Consider the following 25,039-nt stretch of genomic DNA (forward strand, 5'->3'; position numbering starts at 1 on the left):
CCTCCAAATAACCTACAGAGTTTTTGGGGAGCACATATCCCAAAATTCCAAAGCAGTTTGGCAATAACTACTGCAGATTATTATTCTTCCTTCCTTTTAGACACACAACAAATTTTTGATACATAACTGCTGAAAGATAACTGGGTTTCAGATGTATATGAGGATTTGATCCTAGATTTCCCACACCTAGACCAAAATCTCATCCCTACAAACCTCCATAGGAATAGGTCTCCTTAAATTTAATGAGACTAACTGCTGAATTGACACATACAAGATTAAATTGTGATTCATGCTTCATATGATGGAATTTATAACTTTGGAGCAAATACTATGTCATTATTCTCACATAGGCATCATAATTAAGGCCTAAAGTACCAATATTTATTATTGTTATTGCTATTGATAGTATTTCAAGAATTGTTGCTTTTCTATAGATGGAGGAGATTTAAAGAAGGAGTATCCCTACTTCCTAAAATGACCTTTCTAAAAAAAATATGTGACTATAAAATATAGTTCTGATTGAGAGGAAATGGCTTACCTTCTTTGGGGCAACACCCTACTTTAGGGTACTAAATTAGCTGATTATTTCTATATAGAACCTCTGTGTTTAGACAAAGAAATCCATTGAAATCCTATTCTGCAAAAAAGAGAGAGAGGATATTGTAGCATTGTCTGTGTTTCTCATTCTGGAACTTTGGAACTCTGACATTTGAACAAATTTGTAAAGAACACAGAATGCTTTAGTATACAAGCTTTTGGATCTTGCATATTATGCTTCAGCAGACCTTTTTCAATTGTTTAACTTGGGCTCAAGTCCTAACTACTAATTTGTTTTATCTATTGTATCATCTATTAGGACGTTTATTTATTAAGCCTGAAGTTCTGTAGCATCACCAGGCTGGATCATTAGCACTTAAAATACATTTAATCTCAACTAGGTTGTGCATGAAGTTTGCTACTGGCTTGCAGATGTTTTGTCTTTTTCTAGAAATGAACAATAGGGGTTTAGAAGAGACAGACAGGATTAGCAGATCATATTTTCACAGCAGCCACAAGTACTGACCAGAGATCAAGCTGGAACACAAAGACTCATAATCACTGGGATTCCCACTCCTCATGCTTTTAAAGGAATGTGTTATTCTTCCTGTTTTTGGTCATGAAATGGATGAATGACTCACTGGAACACTTTCGTTTCCAAGCTACATCATTCATGGGAACAAGAATTTCCTTGCAATAGGATTCACAATTCTCAGAGAAATGCATGCAATATTATTTAGAAAGAGGATAATGCATTGACTAGGGCTGTGTGACTCCTATAAGAAGATGCACTGCAACACAAAGTCATAGAAAGCTATTCTCTCTGAATCAGAAAAGCAGCTGCTTCTTTATTATTATTTTTTTCAAGTTTGCACAGCTGCTCTGGGAACTATTCCTGAATGTCTTCACATAGGATGTGAAGGAAAATGAGAAACTATGAATGGCTTCTGAAGCAGCTGCAGAAACAGGGAAAGAGATGAGGCTGCTTTATTGATTCAAAGAGAGGTGTTTTGTACATGTTCCTATTTATTGCAAAGCATGTTCAAAGGATTTCCCATCATCTAATAGATAGTACTACAACCAATAAAGTATGCTCAATTTCCTTCTACTGTTGTTTTGTATACTACATACATATTATAAAATATTATTTGAATGCAAAGAAGATATTTAATCCAGGCAACTGCTGTTGATTGATTTTGTCAATACGTTATCCAGACATCTTGATCCAAATTTTATGTTAGGTAAAATCAACAATGAAAATGAAGAGAGAAGCTGAAGTTGAATGAGAACAAGTAATCATTCAGTATCTGCCAAAAAATATGTTTCAGCATTTGTAATTATGAAATAATTTGTGTAGCAATATTGTAGCATCTGGGTAAAGCAGGTATCCTAAAATTATTATTAGCATCATAACCAAAGACAGTTAATATCACATGCCATTATATAAAAGGTGAGATGATCAATGTTATTTTTGTAGATGGAAGCAATTATTTAATAAGAGGATAGAGATTTTCAGTTCATACAATCCAAATATTGTAAATTTGATGTGTTCCTATTTGTAAGAAGTATTTTTTTTAAAAAAATGCAAATAACAGCAGCTACATGGGTAGCTGAAAATAATTTTGAATAGAGAGCTGGGAGTATGCTGATGATACCCAACTTTTCATTTCGACCCCAAACCACCCCAGTGATGCCCTCGACGTGATGTCCCGGTGCCTGGAGGCGGTCCGGGTCTGGATGGGGAGGAACAGGCTTCATCTCAACCCCGACAAGACGGAGTGGCTGTGCGTACCGGCATCCCGGGATATTCAGGATATCCCACCCCTCATTATGGGGGGTGAGTCATTACCTCCTGTAGATAGGGCTCGCAACTTGGGAGTCCTCCTAGATTCACAGCTCTCTTTAGAAGACCATATTGTAGCTGTAACTAGGGGGGCGTTCGCCCAGGTTCGCCTGGTGCGCCAGTTGCGGCCCTATCTAGACCGGGATGCCTTGCGCACGGTCACTCATACGCTCGTGACCTCTCGTCTTGATTACTGCAACGCTCTCTACATGGGGCTACCCTTGAAGACCACTCGGAGGCTCCAGCTGGCACAGAATGCAGCCGCGAGAGTTGTGTCGGGGGTTTCCCGATACTCCCGTGTTACACCTTTGCTCCGCGAGCTGCATTGGTTGCCAGTTGTCTTCCGGGTGAGGTTCAAGGTGTTGGTAATGACCTACAAAGCCCTCCATGGCATGGGTCCAGAATACCTTGGGGAGCACCTGCAGCCGGCGTCAACTTCCCTCCGCCCAGTACGCTCCCACAGAGAGGGCCTCCTCAGGGTGCCGCCGGTCAAAGAATGCCGACTGGTGGCCCCCAGGGGGAGAGCGTTCTCTGTGGGTGCACCGGACTTATGGAACCATCTTCCGGTAGAGCTCCGGATGGCGCCCGACCTCCGCTCCTTCTGGCGCGACCTTAAAACCCATCTCTTTAAGGAAGCGGGCCTGGCCTGAGGGGATGGGGTGGGTTTGTTATTATGACTTTAATTTTAAATTTGTACTATGGGCATTGTTTAATCATGTTTTAATAATTTTAACTTTTGTATCTGTCTTTTACGTATTGCCCTGTTAACCGCCCTGAGTCTCTTGAGAGAAGGGCGGTATATAAATTAAATAAATAAATAAATAAATAAATATATTAACATTTATCATCATTACAGGTAGTTGTCAACTGATGACCACAATTACAATCAGAATTTTGATTGTTAAGCTATGCAGTTGTTAAGCAAGACATCATGTGACCAGTTGTTTTTATGACCATTTTTACTGTAGTTGTTAAGCAATCAGATGGTTATTAAATGAATTGCTTAATTGATTTTGATTGTCAGAGGCCAACTGATCATACGTTCAAACCATCATTAAATAATTATAAGTTAAAAACTACCTGTGCCTGAAATTTTTTTAAAAAAACACCACTCTGGGACTTCAGGGAAAAGAATGATGAACTGAAGACAGCTTTGTGAAAACAGAGCCAACAACTATGGCAAAGACTTAGGAACCAATGAGTAGGCTGGTCCTTTGGATCTTTTCCATAAAAGGAGAGGACAGGAAATAGCCCACTTGTGCTCCATACAGCAGCTTCTTGCTAATAGACTGCAGGGCAATGATTTTCTCTGAGTTTGACCATCAGGAGACAAAAGCATTAAGCTATTCTGCCCAGAACCACAGTAGAGATTTTTAAAAGACAAGCCTCACTTTGTAATCACTTGCTCATTAAGTACTTCTAAGTTATTACAATAGACAAGTTTGAAAACATTGCGTGACTCTGTCTTCAATTCTAAAAAAAAAAGAAAATTTTAATCATAAGCTTAAGAATTTAAACTTAAATAATTTAAAGAAGAGGAACTAAAGAGCCTCTTGTTGCGGGTGAAGAAGGAGAGTGCAAAACTTGGGTTGAAACTAAACATTAAGAAAACCAAGATCATGGCATCCGGCCCTCTCAATTCCTGGCAAATAGATGGGGAAGAAATGGAGATAGTGACAGATTTTATTTTCCTGGGCTCCAAGATCACTGCAGATGGGGACTGTAGCCAAGAAATTAAAAGACGGGAGGAAAGCCATGGCAAATCTAGACAGCACACTAAAAAGCAGAGACATCACCCTGTCAACAAAAGTGTGTATAGTCAAGGCTATGGTCTTCCCAGTTGCAATGTATGGCAGTGAAAGTTGGACCATAAGAAAGGCTGAGCACCAAAGAATTGAAGCCTTTGAACTATGGTGCTGGAGAAGACTCCTGCGAGTCCCTTGGACTGCAAGGCGATCAAACCGGTCAGTCCTAGAGGAGATCAACCCTGACTGCTCTTTAGAAGGCCAGATCCTGAAGCTAAAACTCAAGTACTTTGGCCACCTAATGAAAAGGAAGGACTCACTGGAGAAGAGCCTAATGCTGGGAAAGATTGAGGGCAATAGAAGAAGGGGACGACAGAGAATGAGGTGGCTGGATGGAGTCACTGAAGCAGTAGGTGTGAGCTTAAAGGGACTCCAGAAGATGGTAGAGGACAGGAAGGCCTGGAGGAACGTTGTCCATAGGGTCACAATGGGTCAGACACGACTTCGCAACTAACAACAACAATTTAAAGAATATGAACAGCAAAAAAAAACAAAAAACAAAAGAAACCAAAGCAAAAAACAACTCATACAAAAAACTGTATTTAAGGAAAGTAGTCAATAGTTTCAGCAGTTTAAAGGGTTTGTGATGCTACCAGAAGGCAAGATTTTGCACATTGCTTCCCATTGGTTGAGTTCACACAATAAAACTCCAGCATTCAAATAAGTGTGCGACATGGAAACAAGATTACTTCACTCACACAGAATATGAAAATAATGAGTGATTTCTCAAAGACTCTGAATCACAAATTACCCAAGTTCATTTTAGCCAAGATGGCTGCCCAACTATAACATATCAAAATACAAAGGATAAGAATTAAATTATTATTATTTTCTTCAAAAGATTGGCAAGTTAAACATGGAACTGATTTGGTGATGCAAAACTTTAGTGTTGGAAAGCTATTGCAAATCATTATCAATCTAAATTTAGTATGTCATTTAAAATAAAGGAAAATGTCAACTGATACCCACAATTAGCAACAGCAACTATGAGGAAATTGTAATTTTTTTAAGATACTGATCAGTCATTATGCCATGACAGAAACTTGACCTAGACATTTTTGACCCTCTAGCCACATTTCCTGGTAAGTTCTGCTCCTTAATATAGAAGTGTACACTCAATTAATTTAATAAACATGCAGGACAGACTGTCCCTGGAACATCAAAACTTCATTTGCAAAGACAGTTTTGAATAATAAGATAGTATGGAGCCACAAACCTGGGCCAAACATCTGCAATAAATAGCAGGTGACTTTTTGGTTCAAGCAAAGAAAAACCACTAGTCTCAGATATTAAATCTTATAACAAACTGAAATTATCTTCAAGAAGTTTATAAAATTTATAACTAAAGTTTACTAGATTTCAACGTAAGCAGAAAGACATCTTTGACCCAGCTTCATATATTTCCTCTCATAATATTTGTGGCTCTGCAACCTTTCATTAATTTTTCTTTCACTTTTACATTGGGTTTAATCATACTTCCCAACTGACTCTTCACTAGAACATGCTGGCAACCATTTTTGAAGGGCAGGAACATCCATCATCACTCTGTATTCACCCTGCATCAAGTATGACCTCTAGACATATTTTTGGCTGCTGGTTTTCTTTTTCCCTTACATTGCTTGAGCTCTCCTGTCCATTTTGGCTTCTGTATTTTACTTTGCTGCAAGCTAACTCCAACAGTTCTTTGGCTACTTCACAGAGGCAGGAATTCCTCTGCAACTGAGTCAACTGTTACCATGGTTTCTAATGACTTCTACAGCTAACTTGGCTTGCAGATAAAAAGATTGCTGCTGGTTTTTTTTTTAATGTCATTTTTCTTTCTCTGAATTTGATATTTTTTTCCCTCAGATTTTTAAAATAAGTCCAACAGTGCACCATTTCATTATTCTTCTAATCACTCTCTGCTCAATGCCAGCAGCCTTCTATTGTCAAGACAAGTGTTAAAACCATTGTGCTATTAAGTGTGAGTCAGTGTGTCCAGTAAGATCCACCACATGAATAAAAGCCATTGTCAATTGCTGTCCAGGAGAAGAAAAATGGGAAGGCACAGCAGCATCCAAAGAGAACATATGGTTACCTGCTCTGTTGCTTAACTACCTTGTGAGCTGTTGCTAGGTATCTTAATCCAGACAGGACTTTCTTGGATGAGTCTAGAATCATGCCCACATGAGTATAAAAAGACAGAAACAGCTTAAAGGGGCAGTGCTCAAAGACTCAGTGTTAATATCTGCACATAGCTTAGTCCAGTTTTCCACCTCATACGGCTCTCCAGAAAGGCTGATCTTACAGTTTGAAGAATAAGAATAAAAATAATTCATCCATAATCCATGATTTGAATAAAATCGTATGTGTTTAATTATTATCAGTTTCTTTCCTTCCTTTCCACCTCAGAAACCGGAAACACCTCTCCCAATTAAAGTAGGGGTAGAAGTCAACATCTCAAAGTCTTCTAGACAACATCTCCAGTAAGCTTAGTTAGCATAGGTAATAGTCAGAATTTATGGAAATATAGTCCAAAATATCTGGAAGGCACCTGGTTCAATGATAATTACATGTGTTTTTGCTTATTAAATAATTGCTTCCATCTACAAAAATCACGTTGATCATCTTACCTTTGATATAACTAATGGCATGTGATATTAACTGTCTTTGGTTATGATGCTAATAATAATTTTAGGATACCTGCTTTACCCAGATGCTACAATATTGCTACACAAATTATTTCATAATTACAAAGGCTGAAACTTATTTTTTGGCAGATACTGAATGATTACTTGTTCTCATTCAACTTCAGCTTCTCTCTTCATTTTCATTGTTGATTTTACCTAACATAAAATTTGGATCAAGATGTAATTAGTGCTACAAGAAGTGAGTTTGCATTCTTCTGCAAAATGAAGCCTTACATATGGCTTATGTTTTTGCTTCCAGTAAAATATATATATATATATAAATATTTGCATTTAAAAAACAACAACAGCAACATGTTGAGGAAATTGATTCATTGTTTTGCTTTTTAATTAGTCTGGAATACAATGTGGAGCTCATTGAAATGTAGTAGGGGCCTTTGTCTGACATAGTTTCTCACCAAATGCCTCAATTTCAATGTAAATGTTCAATTTCAATTTCAATTTCAAGTATAGTAACATGGCTTTAATGCCATAAATCAGTGTTTCCCAACCTTGATGATTTTAAGATGGGTGGACTTCATATCCCAGAATTCCTCAGCCAGCCATGTTGGCTGGGGAATTGTGGGAATTAAAGTCCATCCATCTTAAAGTCACCAAGGTTGAGAAACACTGCCATAAATGTTTATGGCCTGGGCCTATTTTTATCATATAGTCTACACCATGAAAAGGACACAGGAAGATGCTCCTGTTGAGGCTTTGGTACCATTTGAATGCCACAAACTAGAAGTATAGAATTTTTGTCACCTTGATAATATACCAAATTTAACGCAACACATTGAAATCAGTAGAGCCAGCACTCATATTTGGATGGGTTTCAGATTTTGGGGGTAAAATAGGTGCCTTAAGTCACTACAAAGCCAAATACCAACTTACACAATGAAATTCTCCAAAACTTCAAAAAAGACATTGAACTTTTTAAATCCAGGACTTCACTTCTTTCATTCCTACCATAAATTATTATATTGTTTTAAACAAAGGTGGCAATATTTTATTTTGGAGGAATGCCCTCCTCCCCCAATATACATACAATAGTATTGTATGTTCACTTGAAAATCCTCACTGAGTTTAATTTTCATTTATGTTTAATTTGAAAATATCCATATGTATCTCACCTTTACATTTAAATCCCAGGAAACAATTAATGTACCAAATCACTATCGGAAATTAATAATAGACTTGATAAAACTTAACCCACACAACTGAAACTTAAGTGTATCAACATGGAGGGCATTCAGCTGAAAAAACAGGACAGAATGTCACAACTCAGTAAAACCAGACTAAGAGATTTCATGGTCTTAGGTAATGTATAAGAATCCTTTCCTCTTCTTCTCTCAAATATTCTAGATACCGAAGTTGACTGACATGGAAATTTAATCTTCAATATGCAAAGCAAGCAGTATATTCACTATTAATTTAGGAAGCATCCACTTTTCCCAAGGTACGCTGTCTGAGGAAACTGACTCATTCTGCCTCAGTTTCAACCAGTCTTGGAAATAGCATGTCTTCAGGTACAAATTTTTAAAAATGGTAGCCCAAATTGCATAATACAAGCCTTTCCCTAATTGGAACTGTTCATCAAACATTCTTCTAAAAGTTTGGAGAGCGTATTTCTTATAGTAATAGAAGCGTCCATCCTGCTTTAAGTATGGCCCTCATTAAGTGTGAGTGGATGTATTACAAATGCCTTTTAAAATACATTTTCAACATGATCATAGTGACCTCTTGTAAAGGGAGATCCGTTCCTTTAAGCAACCTTTCCTGACCTCCGCAGCTAAAGAACAAAATAATGGAGCAACAAAAACACTGACGCCTGCCAAAGCAGAAGGAGTTCCTGTGAACTGGCTGAAACAATAAATCTCCTCCATGCTGAATTCCCGGAGGGAGGCTGTTGTGTTTCCTCCTGTTCTTTATCAAGGTTCCCCAAATAAGCAGGATGGGCAGTGGCTCTCCACAGCTGGCCTTACTCCCTCTTTCTCTCTGCTACAAACCTTTCCCACCAGCTAATTAGAACCAGGTTGTGTGAGAGAGTTTTGGTCCTGCTGCTGCCTTTGTAAGAAGACATCTGGAGCACCCTGAATGATGGCTGGGAAGCTGTGGAGCACTGCCCTCCTTTCCCTGGCTTTGTCTGGCTTCTTCTGTGAGGAGGGTAAGGCCTCAGATTTCTTTGCCACACTTTCAGCTTTCTCAGAGCAGTGGAGCTAGTAAAAGGGCAGCCTGTTATGTTGCCATTTTGTCACCAGATTGCAGTAATATTTTGCAGTAGATTGCAGTAATATTTTCTGGGGTCTCAGAAAATCTGCATCTACAATGAAAACAAATACATATTTCTTTCTAAAGCTAACAAGTAAAAAGATCTGTCTCTCATATCTTATCAGTAAACTTTTCTAGAGGACTAGCTCCTTGTAAACAAATTATTATAATTTATTTATTTAAAGTATGACATTTACAGAGGCCTTGCAATCACTGATACAAATTTAATTTAAATAATATAATACAACATATGAGCACAATGCAATATAGAAGATAATATATTAAATTAAGATAAAACCATAATAAATTCACCATGATATGGAGCCATAGAATTGCAATGGTATAGATATTATAATATGATATCAAGGAAGCTCACCATCTAATTGCTTCTGGTGTGGCTGCAGGAACATCATTCCAGGTGCAATGAAATGATAATATTTGTATTGTCATATAGGCATCCAAAATTATTTTTAGAAGAATTCCCCACCTGTGATAAAATGTCACAAACTCAGTTTAAACTCTCTTTTACAACCTTGTAATCCCTTAATTCAGAGTAGAGTTGGGGTGGCTGGATGGAGCTGTGCAATAAAACATCACAATCCTGCTAAAAATTAACTATTCACCTTAGAAATATTGCATTTAAAAAAGTAGGTTGTTTTCCATGCACAGTTATTGGAAAGAAACTCCTTTAACCACAAGGATTTACTTTGCAGAAAACAACCATACCATTGCATTAGGGTGTTCCTAATGCAAATCCCATTGTATTTAATGAACTTAGTGCCAGAAAAATAAATATGCTATTATAGTGCGGCCATTTTCTATTTGTATTTCTAATTTTATTCTAGTAAGAAGAATGAGTGGGGAATAAAGCAATGTCCTGGCAAAAATAGAACACTGTGATCTGTGACAGTTTGGGAACATGATGCAACTGGGACTGCAGATTCATTTCTTAATATTTATTATGGATTCCAGCATTGATGCACTCTGTAGCAATCTTTAGAGGGCTACTCATTTATCAAGAAAGTAATTCAAAACAATAATCAGAAAGCAACTAGTACTATTCCTTTCCAAATGTTCTGAAAGAATCCAAGGCCAGAAGTTTCATTTAGCAAGAAAGAAAATTGTGTTATTGTGGTTTATTCTAGTTGTGTCTTCTAAGTAGGTGCACAGTATCCTTTTATCCTTTCACAGATGCAGGAATAGATCAATTGATTGAGTAGCTAATAACTATCAGGATCCTTGTGGTTAACTAATTATGCAATCCTAGGTACTGAATTAAAATCACCTCCTTTTGTTGCAAAAGAGAAGACTGGAATTAACAGAGTTCGCACTGAAAATTCTGTTTACAGCTCAAAATTCTCTTGCATTTGTCAGGGCTGAGATCTAAAAATCCTTAATAGATTTTTGTCTGACATACATACATGTGCATCAACACACGTAACATGGAGAAACTTTACTATTGATACAGCAAAATAAAAAGGGTTGAACAAGGGACAATACAAAAATTGTATTCATACGAGCAAAAATGTGTGGATGCATGTACTGTATGTATTGCTCAAGACAAACTGAGATGAATAAATACTATTTTATTCAAGATAATAAACTCTCTTTTTTTAATTCTGGATTCCTCGCCACACTCCTTTTATTAGTTATTAACTAAAGTTTTCTAGCATGGCAGAATGCAGGATACGGAATCAAGGATTTAAGTTACAGGAAGACTGATTCCTGTTGAGGCTTATGCACAGGAAGAGCAGCTCAGCAATACATAATGAGGAGATAAAAACTCCTTCACTGGATGTGATAATGGCTGGATGGTCATGCTTTAATTCAGATTCCCACCTGGAGCAATGGGTTGGCTTTAATGGCCTAAGTGACAATACATGCTCAAAAAGGGGGGGGAATGCCATTGACGTAGGATGAATTGATGGAGGGGGCTGAGTTGGATGTTCTGTCTCCTGGAGTCTCAAAAGTCTTATAGACCACCTAGTATGTGATATATACTAAGGCAGTGAGAGGGCAGGTACAAAGAAAAAGATGGAAATGTTGTGAAAGAGTTGGAGACTTGTGCCATGTTACACACCCTAAACAACCTTCATAGAAAGAAATTTAAAACAATGTGCAAAATGGTAGATACACACAATATAATCATAGAATTGGAATTGGCCACTTAGGCCATTAAATTGATTTTGTAAAAAATTAACTTGTAGAGTTCCTTGCAAAACATCATTCCCTAGAAAGTAACTTAAAGAATGAAACAGCCATTGAAAGCTATGAAGAATATATATGTATATGTACTCTTTATATATTCATCTATTTTCTGGGTGCACTGGCAATATATGAATGGACATACAGTATGTTATGGCATAATATACAGCCATTCTTTTTTGTAAATAATGTTACATTATCAATGTATTTAGCCATAATATAGCTAGCACCAAATTTGCAAATCAATATCCATATCCAAAATATCATAGAAATATCACATATATCTGGCCTATAGTCATTAAGCCTGCTATGCAACACTTCAGATTTAAGGTAAAAGGATGCTTTGGAGCACAAAGAACACAAACATATAACCTTTCAGCAATTCCTTAAGCTTGTCCTTTCTCAAGATTAAGTGGCAGTAATGGAGAGCAAAGACACAGCTTAGTTTTGGTTAGTTTTGGAAAAGGTATAAAATAAGTTTTAACATACTGGTTTTCCATTTCAGGGACATTCATGGGTTGATGAATGGAGGGCGTGTCTATGAGATCTTTGCCCCACTTCTTTTTTATATGCATTAGTGGACATTAAAAAGGGGTAGGGCTGTGATCACATGATCATAACCACCATATTTTAGCTCTTTCCCCAATTGTTTATTTCAATCCCAGAATCACAAAACAAAAAAAAATCCCACTACCACAGAGGGCTTAACTTTTTTCCCTCAGAGACCTTTCTTTTCTTTCTTTTTAAAAAAATTCAACTCTTGACAGAACATTTTTATCGCTCCATGGAAATACATAGCATCTGCAATCCCTTGATCAGGACAGATGCTTTTCCCTTAATTCCCAGCTCCTAAATTCTAATAAAATTTTAACTTCTTAAATGTTATTCATAGTAAGAAAGAATAAGTCCTCAGTTGTTAGAACAGTTTCCCCTGAGGCCCTGTTTTGGGCTACCAAGCTGAAGTGTTAATACTTGAATGATGTTGAAAAACCAAGTCTATTTGTTATTTTAATATTTTCTACAATGACCCCCAAAAACTGGGGGGATTCTCATACATTCACTTATCATTTTTTAGTTATAAGATCCCAGCTGTAGCTTTAGAAATTATTCTTGCATTTGTCCAAGAATACCTAGTCTTGATATTAACTCTGCTACTGCCATATTTTTTGGTAAAAAGAATGCTACTTTAGTTTCAAACTGAGAGACAGACAAGGAAGCAAAACTAATTAAGGAAATGGAACTAGATTGGCATATTTCAGTTGAAAAGGGGAGATAGGAATAACCTCCAGAACACATGCCTTTAGCTGATACATTCTGTCTCTCTAATAAACAACCAAGAAAGGCTATTGATTATAGACAGCAGTATCTACAGGTTGCTGTCAAAACCTACAAGATGGTGACCATGGTGTCATGATCAAAGCTCTAATTCCTTTGCACAAGTGTGTGCCATCATAAAGAGGGCAGGGCTTTAATCATGCTGCTTTGCCTGCTGTGTTGCAGATTTTGATACTCCCTGATGGATGACCATGATCATAAGGGATAGAACATTCATATTATAGGATGTACCCATGCTGAAGCTTAGCAAGTAATTGGTCATTAACTGGCCTTATTATAGGATTGATAGTTCAAAACAACCTAAGGATAATCCTTTGCCTCTTAAAAAATAATCGTACTGGATTAGGCCAAAGGTTCATAGAATTACACTTTTGTTCCTGAATGAAGAATATGTGTGCAAAACCACAAGAAAGACATGAATACAATAACAATTCTCCAATAATTAAAATCCAGAAGTCAGTTTTCTCTTTAGAGAGAGAATGTGTCCATAGTCCTTACATGATCATGGGCATTAATAACATTGTTCTACATAAATTTTTCTAATATTCTTTTATTTGTAACCATCCCGTGCAAAGTGTGGTAATGTTTTCAAGCATGATGGTGGCCATTCTGTAACATCACACAAAGGTACAGGCTCTCAAATAAAAATTTTAAATGAACTCTCTCAAGTTCAGCCAGCTGGTGAAATCACCCTTGAGATATCATACCAGAATTTTATCTCAGAATCTGACAATTATCAGATCCCAGGCACTTATTTTATTTTGGAAAAGCATGGGCACCATTTAGAGAGACAGCGGGCACTGCAATCTTAATCCTGTCACTATAAGGTGTGAAATGTTTCTTTTGTCTTTCCTGTCTCTCCTCCAATTAAGATCATTGATTTAGAATTGTGAATAGTGGACAGCAATCTTCTCTCTCTCAAGTTCCAATGCAATCATGCACAATTTTTACAATTCTTTTGTTATGTTTTCCAAATTTGTAACCTCAAACTTTGTAACATGTCTTCCGCACACTGACCTAGTGAACTTTACCTTGGGAAAGAGTCTTAAGGTCTTCTTCCTGGTAGCTCTTTCATCACAAAGCTTTATAATAATCCTGTGTAGACTCACTGAGCTTCAAGTGACAAGTTTTGACATTTAGTATTGTGTAATGTTATGTGTAAAAGACTTTAGACAATGGGGGGAAGAGGTGCTGCCTAGGACATGGGTCGGCAACCTTAAACACTCAGCCATTTGGACCCTTTTCCCACAGAAAAGAATACACCGGGAGCCACAAAACCCTGCTGCTCCCCCCCCACCAGCACTCCACTGATGCTGCTTACCTCCCCCTCCCATACAGAGCACCCTGCTGCTGCTGCTTTCTTCCTCTACCCACCCCTGTGCGGAGCACACCCTGCTGCCACTTTTCCCTCCTACTTCCCCCATGCGAAGCATGCCCTGCCGCCGTTTTTCCCTCCTACCTCCCCCACGTGGAGTGCGCCCTACCGCCGCTCTTCTCTCCTACCTCCCCCGCGTGGAGCACCCTGCTGCCACTGCTTTTTTCTCCTACCTCCCCCATGCAGAGTGCTCTGCTGCCGCCGCTTTTTCCTCCTACCTCATCCATGCAGAGCACCCTGCCACTGCGGCTTTCCCCAGCAGCAAAGGTGGAATTTGGGAGGCAGCGGCAGGGAATAGCCCAGGCATGGCCCAGCAGCAAAGCTCATCCTTCCCACTCAAGAAGCCCTCAATGGCTCCTCGGCCATCTGAGTTGAAGAAAGCAGAGGCGCAGCAGTGGGATTGCTCTCAAACAATAAGAGCCGTGTGTGCTGCTCGCTCATGTGCACCCGCCTTATTGAGAGCAGTCCTGCTACTGCGCCTCTGCTTTCTTCAACTCGGATGGAGCAAAGTGGGGAGGAGAACGAGGAGGAAGAGCGGTGAGGCTTTGTGCCAGCAAGCCAGCCAGCCAGGTGAGGGGTAGGTTGGGAGACGGTGGCTGGCTGGCTGGGGGGATCATGGCCACTGGGGGAGATCTCCCAAGCCTCATGACAGCGTCATTGGCAGCTCCCTCCACCCAGCCCATTTTCTTGGCTCCATACAAGATGCTTGGCAGAACCACCCCTTCTGCACCCCTGATCGGACCCATGTGGCACCTTCTTTCCAACTCCGATGCGGTCCTCCGTCACTTCCTCTGTCGCCTTGTGCAGTCTTACAAACAGGTTTGTGAGCAGTCCCACAAACTTCTTTTGTTTGTTGGACTTCCCACAAACTTCTTTTGTTTGTGGGACTAAAACAATGTTCAATCAATCAATTCCAACTTCCCGAGATTTTTTTTCCCATGAGAAGTTGGAATTGATTGATTGAACTTTTTTTTTTTAGGTGGTGGAGGACTGGGATGAAAGAGCCACTTGCAGCTCCAGAGCTGCAAGTTGCCGACCCTTGGCCTAGGTAATAGTAGCATTTATAAGAGATAAGATTATAAATGTTAACATTCATAAGAAGTAAGAGAGGATGTGGTCCTAGACCCTCCCCTACTTCTCAAGCTATAAAGGAGACAGTGGGAGAATTGCACTTTCAGACTTCTGAGATTCTGTTAATGCAGCCTTACAATAAAGTAATATTAGCTCATTTGTTCATGTTTCCTGTTTGGTCTATAGGTTAGGAAAGGTTGAGACTGGAAAGCATGATGTTTCATTCCTTTTTTTACTTAGTGATCTTCTTAGTCAATGTACTTTCTATATATATAAGTGGAAATCAGCTAAATAACATTTCAATTGGTTTTTTAAAATCTTTTAGTAGCTGATAAAAAGCAGAATGTCCTCCCCTTCTTCCTTTCATTCAACAGTGTCTTAATGTGCAGGCTGTAGCAAGTGATAGAAGCCTTATTTATCTTATCTTTGAAGTGCTGAGATGGAGTCATTGTGAATTTGCTCTCACTTCCTGCTCAGTTTTAATTGTTTTCTTTATTAATTAAATGCTTCTCATGCAAAAATAAAATTTGTGCAGTGTGTTGTAAGAGTGACCTTAAAGGGTGAGGGGTGCAAAATGGCAGGCCTTGGGGATATAAAAGTTCTCCATTTATTTGGATGCTCTCTAATGAACAAATAATCTCAGTTATCTCCGGGTAAGTCTGTGAAAGACTATTGCTTAGCTTGGCTAGTAGAAAAAAATATAAAAAAATAAAAGGGATCCATTCCTTACAGTAGCTGCACTGAAGAAGACAAAAAGGACAAGTATATCAAGTGGAAAGAGGGGCACATAACCAAGGAAGAATATAAAGCAAATAGCCCGAGCCTGCAAAGGTAAAGTCAGGAAAGCTAAGGCTCAAAATGAACTAAGACTTGTAACAAAAGTCAAAAATAACAAAAAAGCTTCTTTCAACATGTAAAAAACAAGAAAAAGGTTAAGGAAATGATTGGTCCACTAGTGGGAGAAAGTGGCAAGGTGACAAGCAACAGGGAGAAAGCAGAACTACTTCATTTTTTGCATCTGTATTTACACAAAGAGAAAAAACAGTCCAACCTATTAAAATAGTACCATAAAAAACAGATTAGAAACACAAGTTAAGATAGACAAGAAAATGGTAAGTGAGCACCTGTCTACCAGGACCAGATGGATTACACCCCAAGTTTCTGAAGGAACTGGCAGATGTGATCTCAGAACCACTAAACTACATCTTTCAAAGATCCTGGAGCATTACGGAACTGCCAGAGGGCTGGAAAAGAGCTGATGTAGTTCCCATCTTCAAAAAAGGGAAAAAATGGATCCAGGAAATTACAGACTTATCAGCCTTATCAATACCTGGGAAGATCATAGCAATGAATCCGTGAACACCTAGAAGCAAACAAAGTTACCATATTTTCCGGCGTATAAGACAACTGGGCGTATAAGACGACCCCCGACTTTTGAGAAGATTTTCAAGATTTTTCGTCTCATACGCCAGAAAATACATGCCAGTTGCCAAGTGTCCGACACAAGCCTGATTCAGCCCCGTCTGATGCAGATAGTGTAAAGCCGCCCTTTTGAAGCCCAAAGGGGCTTTTCCTTCCACCCACCCTTTGGAATACATGCAAGAGCTGCGTTCACACAACACGCTCTTCCAGGCCAGACTCTGCAAATGGCACGCCAGAAGCCGCAACCACCGTGGGAACTCCGAGTCCCCACCTTTCGGCAGCCTGCATGGCCGAGCGCAATCCGGCTTTGAGAGTGCATTTGCAGACAGAGCAGCTGCCGCGTCTGGAGCCAAGCCCCGCCCAGGAGGCAGTCAGCCAGGTGGGCCCGGAAGACACGCTGGAGAGCCGGGCTTGGGGCGGCCATGCTGAGGCTGGCTGGCGAGGGCCGCTGCGTGGTCTGCGGGCAAGAGGGGCACCAGGCCGCCAAGTACCACTGTCCAGGCTGCCGGGAGAGATAGTGGGTAGCAGGGCGCACTCTGCTTATGCTCAGATGCTGCTTGGGTGAGGGGGAGGGGCTTCCTGCCGCTACCAGGGTGTGGCGTTTGTAAGGGGGAGGGGAAGGGGCTTAGAGGCTCTTGGGGGTGGGAAAGGAGGGTCATGTTGGAGGGGGGACTGGACTAAGGAGGCTTGAAGTAGCTTTGCAAGAACGGGGGTGCTTGATTGATTTTCCGGTGTATAAGACGACTGGGCGTATAAGATGACCCCCGACTTTTGAGAAGATTTCATGGGTTAAAAAGTCATCTTATACGCTGGAAAATATGGTACTTTATCAAATGCCTTATTGAAGTCCAAGTAAATTATATCCACAACATTCCTCTGGTCCACTAATTTTGTCACCTGGTCAAAGAATGCAATAAGATTTGTGTGACATGATCTGTTTTTTATAAATCCATGTCGGCTTTTGGTAATACCGTATTTTCCGGCATATAAGATGACTTTTTAACCCATGAAAATCTTCTCAAAAGTCGGGGGTTGTCTTATATGCCCAGTCGTCGTATATGCTGGAAAATACGGTAAATCAGTGGAACAAACTGCCTCCAGAAGCTTTGAATGCTCCAACACTGGAAGTTTTTAAGAAGAAATTGGACAGCCATTTGTCTGAAATGGTATAGGGTTTCCTGCCTGAGCGGGAAGGGGTGGTTGGACTAGATGACAAGTTGACCTCCAAGGTCCTTTCAAACTATTATTATTATTATTATTATTATTATTATTATTATTATTATTATTATTATTATTGTTGTTGTTGTTGTTGTTGTTGTTGTTGTTGTTGTTGTTATATATTTTAACAGCAATCTGCAATTTCTTCTCACAGCTATTAAAACCAGGAGATATGTTTCATCATTTGCACCTCTCATCTTGGCTAAATGTTATTAGAATAGGTTAGCATATAAATGAAGGACCGACATTATATATATATGTACATGTATATGCACATGTACATATACATGTACAGGGCTTTTTTTCTCATAGAACGCTCAGAACGGAGTTCCGGCACCTTTTTTGGATGGAACCTTGTAGGGTAGGCAAGGCGGCTTGTATGACATGTGTGAGTTCCGGCACCTTTTTCTTTTACAAAAAAAGCACTGTACACATGTACACACACATATATATCTCCTGCTGCCACTTTTAACCTTCTGATCAGTTAGGGCGGGTCATTTTTAAGTTTCTTCCTCTGGCCAGTAATTCATTGGATCTCCTCCCTCTCTCAACTGTTAATAGACAACATCTCTTCTCTTCATCCCCTCACCATCTACACATTCCTTTACATGAGATTTGGAAACAGCATCATTTAAAAGGTTCCACCATGGTTATAAGCAAGATGGTTCATCCCATCATCTTCTGGGTGTTCAAACCCATGGAAAATTGCTGTCCTGTGAGAAATAGCTATCTGGATCATATGTAAGTGATCTCCTGTCCTCTCTTTAACTGGAGAGGTTCCAAAGAATTGATCTAATCACTAGTTCCTTGGTGTTTGCAGTACACAGAGGCTTCTGCACTTTGCTATATCTCCCTTGGAAACCTCAAAATTATATTATTGCTTTAGAAGACTAAATAGTAGTTAAACTCAGCTTGAAGACAACTTACCATTTAACTTGTCCAAACCTCAGCACTTATTAATTACTCAGCCAAAACTGGTTGACTTTAGAAATCTGAGTAAACACTCCTCCTTGAATAGGAGACCTTCTGGATATTCCATGATTCTTGCCTAGGCTGTTAAACATCTCCACAACAATAACAGTGCAAGTAACAGTGCCAAGAAACTGCAGGAGCTTGCCTCAGTTTAAAGGCATTTTTTATCTATTACCTTAAGCTGAAACCAAGATAACTCTCAGAGTAAACTAACAATCCTCAACTGGCTTCTCTAGATATTTAGGGGTAATTTGTAATCATTTCTGACTCTCTTGGCTATGTGTAGATACTTGTAATAATAGATCAATATCATGACATAGCCAAAGATGCATTAAGGTTCCCTTATCTTGCAAAGGGGAAGGTACAGGTGAACAAGGGGGTGGAAAGCAAGCCTCATTTTTGGACTGGTTAAGAATGTATGCATTTGGACTGAATTCGAAGTGGGTTATAAATATTTGAGCAAAGAGGTTAGTATTTTCAAACCTTATCCTCTTTGCAAGTGCATATTTATTCATATACATTATGTCCACAGCTATTAAAATTTATTGTACCAAGCCTACTTCTTATTTGGATAAGATATACTGACATTAAAGCTACTTTAAAAATAAATCCAGTTCTTGAGACATGCTGCTAGTAATGCAAAGTGCACCCTAATCTCATTTGTGTTGACCCAATATTTTTCATAAATTAGAGATGAGAGTGACCTTATCAATGTAAGCAAATTATCTGGCTATTTCCCACAGCTTTATGAGACTAGGTTTTAATTTAAATATCTTACTTAAATATTTTAGCTGGTCATTTTTTCCTTCCAAGCTTAACTAGTAAGTGCCTATATATTTTTGGTGATATGCAATTTGGTGATATGCATGTCACGAAGAGAAGAGTGAGGGGTGACATGATAGCAGTGTTCCAATATCTCAGGGGCTACCACAAAGAAGAGGGAGTCAAGGTATTTTCCAAAGCACCTGAAAGCAGGACAAGAAGCAACGGATGGAAACTAGTCAAGGAGAGAAGCAACCTAGAACTAAGGAGAAACTTCCTGACAGTTAGAACAATTAACCAGTGGAACAACCTGCCTCCAGAGGTGGTGAATGCTCCAACACTGGAGGTTTTTAAGAAGAGACTGGACAGCCACTTGCCTGAAATGGTATAAGGTTTCCTGCCTGAGCAGGGGGTTGGACTAGATGACCTCCAAGGTCCCTTCCAACTTATTATTATTATTATCATTATTATTATTATTATTATTATTATTATTATTATTATTATTATTATTATTTACGTTTTGCTGTTGTTTACAAAATGTCACTTTATTTCCTAAACAATAGACTTGGACTTGATACTCCTTGTATATTTTCTCCTTCTTGATTTATATTTTTACGATTTGGAGCCTAACCCTTGCCAAAGAATGATAATCTTGCTATTTTTGAAAACAAGTCCCATTAGTTAGTACTCAAATTTTTGAGACTGTCATTAGCAACAGTTCATGTTAATCACTGTGAAAAAGAGGGACTGCAATATCTAGCACTGTTGCTTTCTCTTTCCCCTATCTGGAAACCAAAGTATTCACCATGAATGAGAGAAGAGGCAAGAAAAGAGACAGGTGGTCATTTACCTTCCATTCAGAGACAGGTACCTTTCAAGAAATGAAATACTCTGTAGAAACTTTTTTTTGCCTTAAAATTGGATTAATGTTAAAGAAAAAAATAAAAACAAAAAGAACACACCCCTCCCATTTGCCCACTCCTTATCCAGTGAAAACCTTAAGTGTCTTCCAGAAGACTCTCCACTAGGTATAGAAAGCCTGCTGGCTTTGTATAGGTTCACAGATGCCTTCCACCTACACAAAAAGAGAAGGTCAAAGAACATGAGGGAGGAGGAGGAGATTATTCAAGCATTTGGGGGGATGATAACCTTTCAGAGCATAACACTATAATCTGATGCACCTTGGTCATCAGGCACTTCATCATTTCATGTGTTTCAGAAAGAACCTGAATGTTATTCATGGTGGAATAACACCAGGGTAGAAGCAATAATTAATATTCACTCAGAAAAGCTGTGTGTGGGAATGTAATGTTGCTCAGTGATTCTATCATAATCATTTTCTTCCAGGAACATGTCAGGAACAAAGCAGCTTAGGTGTGGCATCATGAGCATATAAAAGATAAGAGGAAACTCTAAAAATAACTGCATTATAGATATATTTGCAATGACCCTCTTCAGGCAGTACACAGCTTAATCACATTCTTCTGGTAGAAGTTAGATGTTAAGTGTTATGTACTGGGCTCTTGTGAAACACCACATGGGTTGCTGGAGCAGCTAATGGCTCTCCAGTAACCCAGACTACAAGTCTCCTGTGCTGCAATTGGCTGTCTCCAGGCGGCAATGGTTGATTCAAACCTATTGGCTGCCACCTAGGGGCTAGACTATATATTGCGGCTAGTTGCAGCCATTTCCCCAGTACAGTTCCAGCATGAAATAAACAATGAGTTACCCTGTACTCTGTTCCGCGTCTTCATTCCTGCACCAAAGAACCTGCTATTTAACAGTGGCGACGAAGGTGGGATCCTGCTTCACCAAATAAAGAGCTGAAGTCTACGAGGGAAAGGCAGCACATGCCAGAGGGAAGAGGCATTTCTCCCCCCTCAAGGTCGGCTAGCAAGCTACGCTAGTGACCTCGTGCTCAGTGGACTCCTTCCCTAAGCCTGAAGCAGGATCCAGAAGAACACAGGAACCAGCAAGAAAGAATGCTGAAGGTTGGCAAACTGTGAGAATTCAACATGAAACACCCGGAGGAATGGCCATCATATCTATCGCAAGTAGAAAACTATCTCAGAGCCAATCAGATAGTGGAAGAAGGACTGAAGGCTGCAACGCTACTGTGCGTGTGCGGCCCAGCTACCTTTGATTTAGCCAAGAACCTTTTCGCGCCGACACCAATCAAAGTGGTCTCTTATGCAGATCTCAAAAAGAAGCTAACTGGGCACTTCCAGCCCAAGATGTCTGAAATGGCTTGGCAGTTCAAGTTTGACCAAAGAGTGCAGCTTCCCAGGGAGTCAGCGTCAGAGTTCATAGCGGGACTCAGGCAGGCCACACACCTATGCAAATTTTCAAATTTAGAAGAGCGACTACAAGACCAGCTCGTCTGCAGCCTATGGGACAGAACGCTTCAGCAGAGACTATTTGCTAGGCCAAATTTAACATTTTCTGAAGCACAAGATGAGATGATGGCCAACGAAGCTGCCGGGGACGCCGTTCAAACTATACAGCCTGCCAAATCGACAAAGTTCGAAGAAACGGTCTACCGTGAGGATGCCAAATGCACCAAAGAACTCTTTGAGGAAGAAGAACCTGAAATCAACTGACTCCAAAAGCAACCCAACGCACCACACTGCAATGGCCAGCCGTGAGAGGACAATTACAAGGCCGTTCTCTTACCGAGATGTAAGGGGTGCGGCAGCAACCATTTTCGTGCCAACTGCAGATTTTGTTCAGCCATGTGTAGAACTTGCAGAAGGACAGGCCACATTGCAGTGGTTTGCAGAGCCCACCAGAGAGACCAGCCACCCAAACACCAGTCGGAAGAACCAACTAGGAGAGGTACTGGGGCCCAGGGTCCAGTTAGTGTGGGATTTTTCAGAAGCCGTAGAAGCGAATGTCACACCAGGGCTCAACCCCAAACTTAAGCTCATGGTAGAGCTACAAGGAGTCGCATGTAAAATGGAATTGGACTCTGGCTCTGCAGTCTCAATCATTTCTCAAGACACTTTTAACTTTGTGTGTAGGCGCAGTAACAATTGTGCCAAACTAAGACCCTCAGATATAATCCTAACAGATTTTCAAAATGCTCACATTAAAGTTAAGGGAGAAGCCGCCTTGTTGGTAAAGTTTAAAGGGTTTTGGGGGCACCTGGATGTAATAGTAGTAGGGGGCCAGAGAACGAGTCTCATTGGACTCGATTGGTTTGATGCCTTAGGTATTCAGATTACTGGCATAAACCAGACACAAACTGCAGACCTCAAATCAGTGTGCGAGGAATATGCAGATGTTTTTGATTCAACCCTTGGAACATACACAGGCCCACCTATCTCATTTAAGTTTGATCCCAACATAGTTCCAATCAGGATTAAGCCTTGTAGGGTCCCCTTTGCCTTAAAACATAAAATTGATTCTGAAATTGATAAGCTGGTAGAACAGGGCATGTTACAGCCTGTTGATGGTGAGCAGTGGGAAACTCCTATAGTCACTCCACTTAAAGCCAACGGGGAAATTCTCATTTGTGCTGACTATAAATGCACAGTAAATAAAGCCCTCAAGCAACACGCTTACCCAGTCCCAGTGGTCAACCATATTTTAGCCTCCTTGCAAGGGGGTACTATTTTTGCTAAACTTGATTTAGCACAGGTCTATCAGCAATTGCCGGTTGATGAGGCCACAGCCATGGCTCAAACGATCATGACTCACAGGGGGGCTTTCAAAGTTAAACGCTTACAGTTTGGAGTCAGTGTTGCACCAGGTATTTTCCAGGAAATCATGGAGCGTACACTCAAGGGTATTCAGGGCGTCTGCCCTTATTTTGATGATGTTCTTAATGCAGGGGAATCCCCAGAAGTGTTGGCCAATAGGCTCAGGGCTGTTTTGCAGAGGCTTCGTGAAGCAGGGCTCAAATTAAAAAAGAACAAGTGTAGTATTGGGATTTCTTCAACAGAATTCCTGGGGTTCCGAATTGATGCTAACGGCATTCACCCCGCTGTTTCTAAAGTGAAGGCCATTAAAATGGCTCCTAGGCCCAAATCAAAAGGAGAGCTACAAGCATTCTTGGGCTTCCTAAACTTCTATCACACATTTCTACCTCATAAGGCAGCAATAGCAGAGCCCCTCCACAGGCTTCTAGATAAGAAAGCTCCATGGAAATGGACTAACTTACATGAAAAAAGTTTCCAGGACTTAAAAGCACTATTGTCAGAAAAGTCCACTGTAACTCACTACAAAGAGTCTAAACCAGTATGTCTTGCATGTGATGCATCTCCCTATGTGGTGGGGGCAGTTTTAAGTCACATAGAAAAAAATGGGAAACAGGTTCCTATAGCATTTTACTCAAGGACATTGTCTTCTGCTGAGCGCAACTATGCTCAGATTGACAAAGAGGCCCTAGCCATCGTTGCTGGAATTAAAAAAAAATCCATGACTATTTATATGGCAGGGATTTCACGGTCTACACTGACCACAAACCTCTGTTGGGACTTTTTACAACGGACAAACAAACCCCCTACATCCTGTCTCCAAGAATGTTGAGATGGTCTATTTTCCTATCTACATACAATTTTAAATTAATTCACAAACTGGGCAAGGAAATGGGCCATCACAGATTGGCAGACTTTTTGCTCTGCCAGCATTCTACGCCCTGCACTGCTACAGGCAAAAGTCCTGCAGAACTACGTTGGGGGAGGCGTTTGATTACTTAACTGGACAGGTTGCATCCAGATAGAGTGGCAGCAGAAGCCTTTCGACCTGGGTGATTGGGTTTGGGCCAGGAACTATGGTCATGGGAATCTGTGGGTTCCTGGTCAAATCACCAAGGCATCCGGACCCCTGTCTTATGAAGTGGGGTTGGAGGGAGGGTAAGTTGTCAGACAACACATTGATCAGCTCAGGAAATGGTTTCCAGAATGGCCACTAAGCAAGGACTGCATCATAAGTCCCTCCCAAGGTCCTCAAACTTGCGGCCAAGCCAGCCCTCACATGGACTACCAGGACTTTTCTTTCTTAATTGAGGTGGAACCAGAGGGAGAACTGGGGAGCTCTGGAGTGCAACATGGGCCCCTTGAAGGAGCAAGCCAACCAAACTTCAGCAACTGCTGTGCCTACTCTGTCGAACAGTCTGACTCTGGGGTGGGCCAACCTGGAGAGGCCAGACAGAGTTCATCGAATCCCCTTGACCCAGGAGCACAAAGGGACACAAGTCTACCCAGCCCACTGGGTAAGCTGGTGGACCACAAAGTGATGGGAACTCTGAGACGTTCCTCTAGGGCACACAAGCCTCCTTCATATCTTGCAGATTACGTTGTAAAATAAAGAGCTATATATTGTTGTAAATCCTGTTGTCACTAAACTACTTGTGCTATGTTGTAACTGTCTAATAGTGCAAATTGTGAAGCCTGTTCATTGAGACGTTGTTTAATCTCATTTTAACTTACATTGTTTTTTATTATTATTATTATTATTATCACTTTACTTTAGTGTGTTTGGATAATGAGTCTTGACAATTGTTGAGACTAATTGGTGTTATTATGGTCTGATCTAAGAGGGGAGGGATGTTATA

General features: G+C 40.1%; 1 protein-coding gene across 7 annotated transcripts in view; it reads left to right on the forward strand.

Annotated features, from left to right (window-relative positions):
• Positions 1-8,875: 8,875 nt before the first annotated feature.
• EMCN (endomucin) overlaps positions 8,876-25,039 on the forward strand; it is a 49,229-nt gene continuing 33,065 nt past the window's right edge. For all 7 annotated transcript variants that reach the window (XM_083367852.1, XM_083367853.1, XM_083367857.1 and 4 more), the window contains exon 1: positions 8,876-9,018. In XM_083367852.1, the coding sequence (XP_083223978.1) occupies positions 8,949-9,018 (70 nt within the window). In that variant the 5' untranslated portion in view covers positions 8,876-8,948. The remainder of the gene's footprint in view (positions 9,019-25,039) is intronic.

This window comes from Vipera ursinii (assembly GCF_947247035.1).
Source record: "Vipera ursinii genome assembly, chromosome: 7".
Taxonomy (NCBI): Eukaryota; Metazoa; Chordata; class Lepidosauria; order Squamata; family Viperidae; genus Vipera; species Vipera ursinii.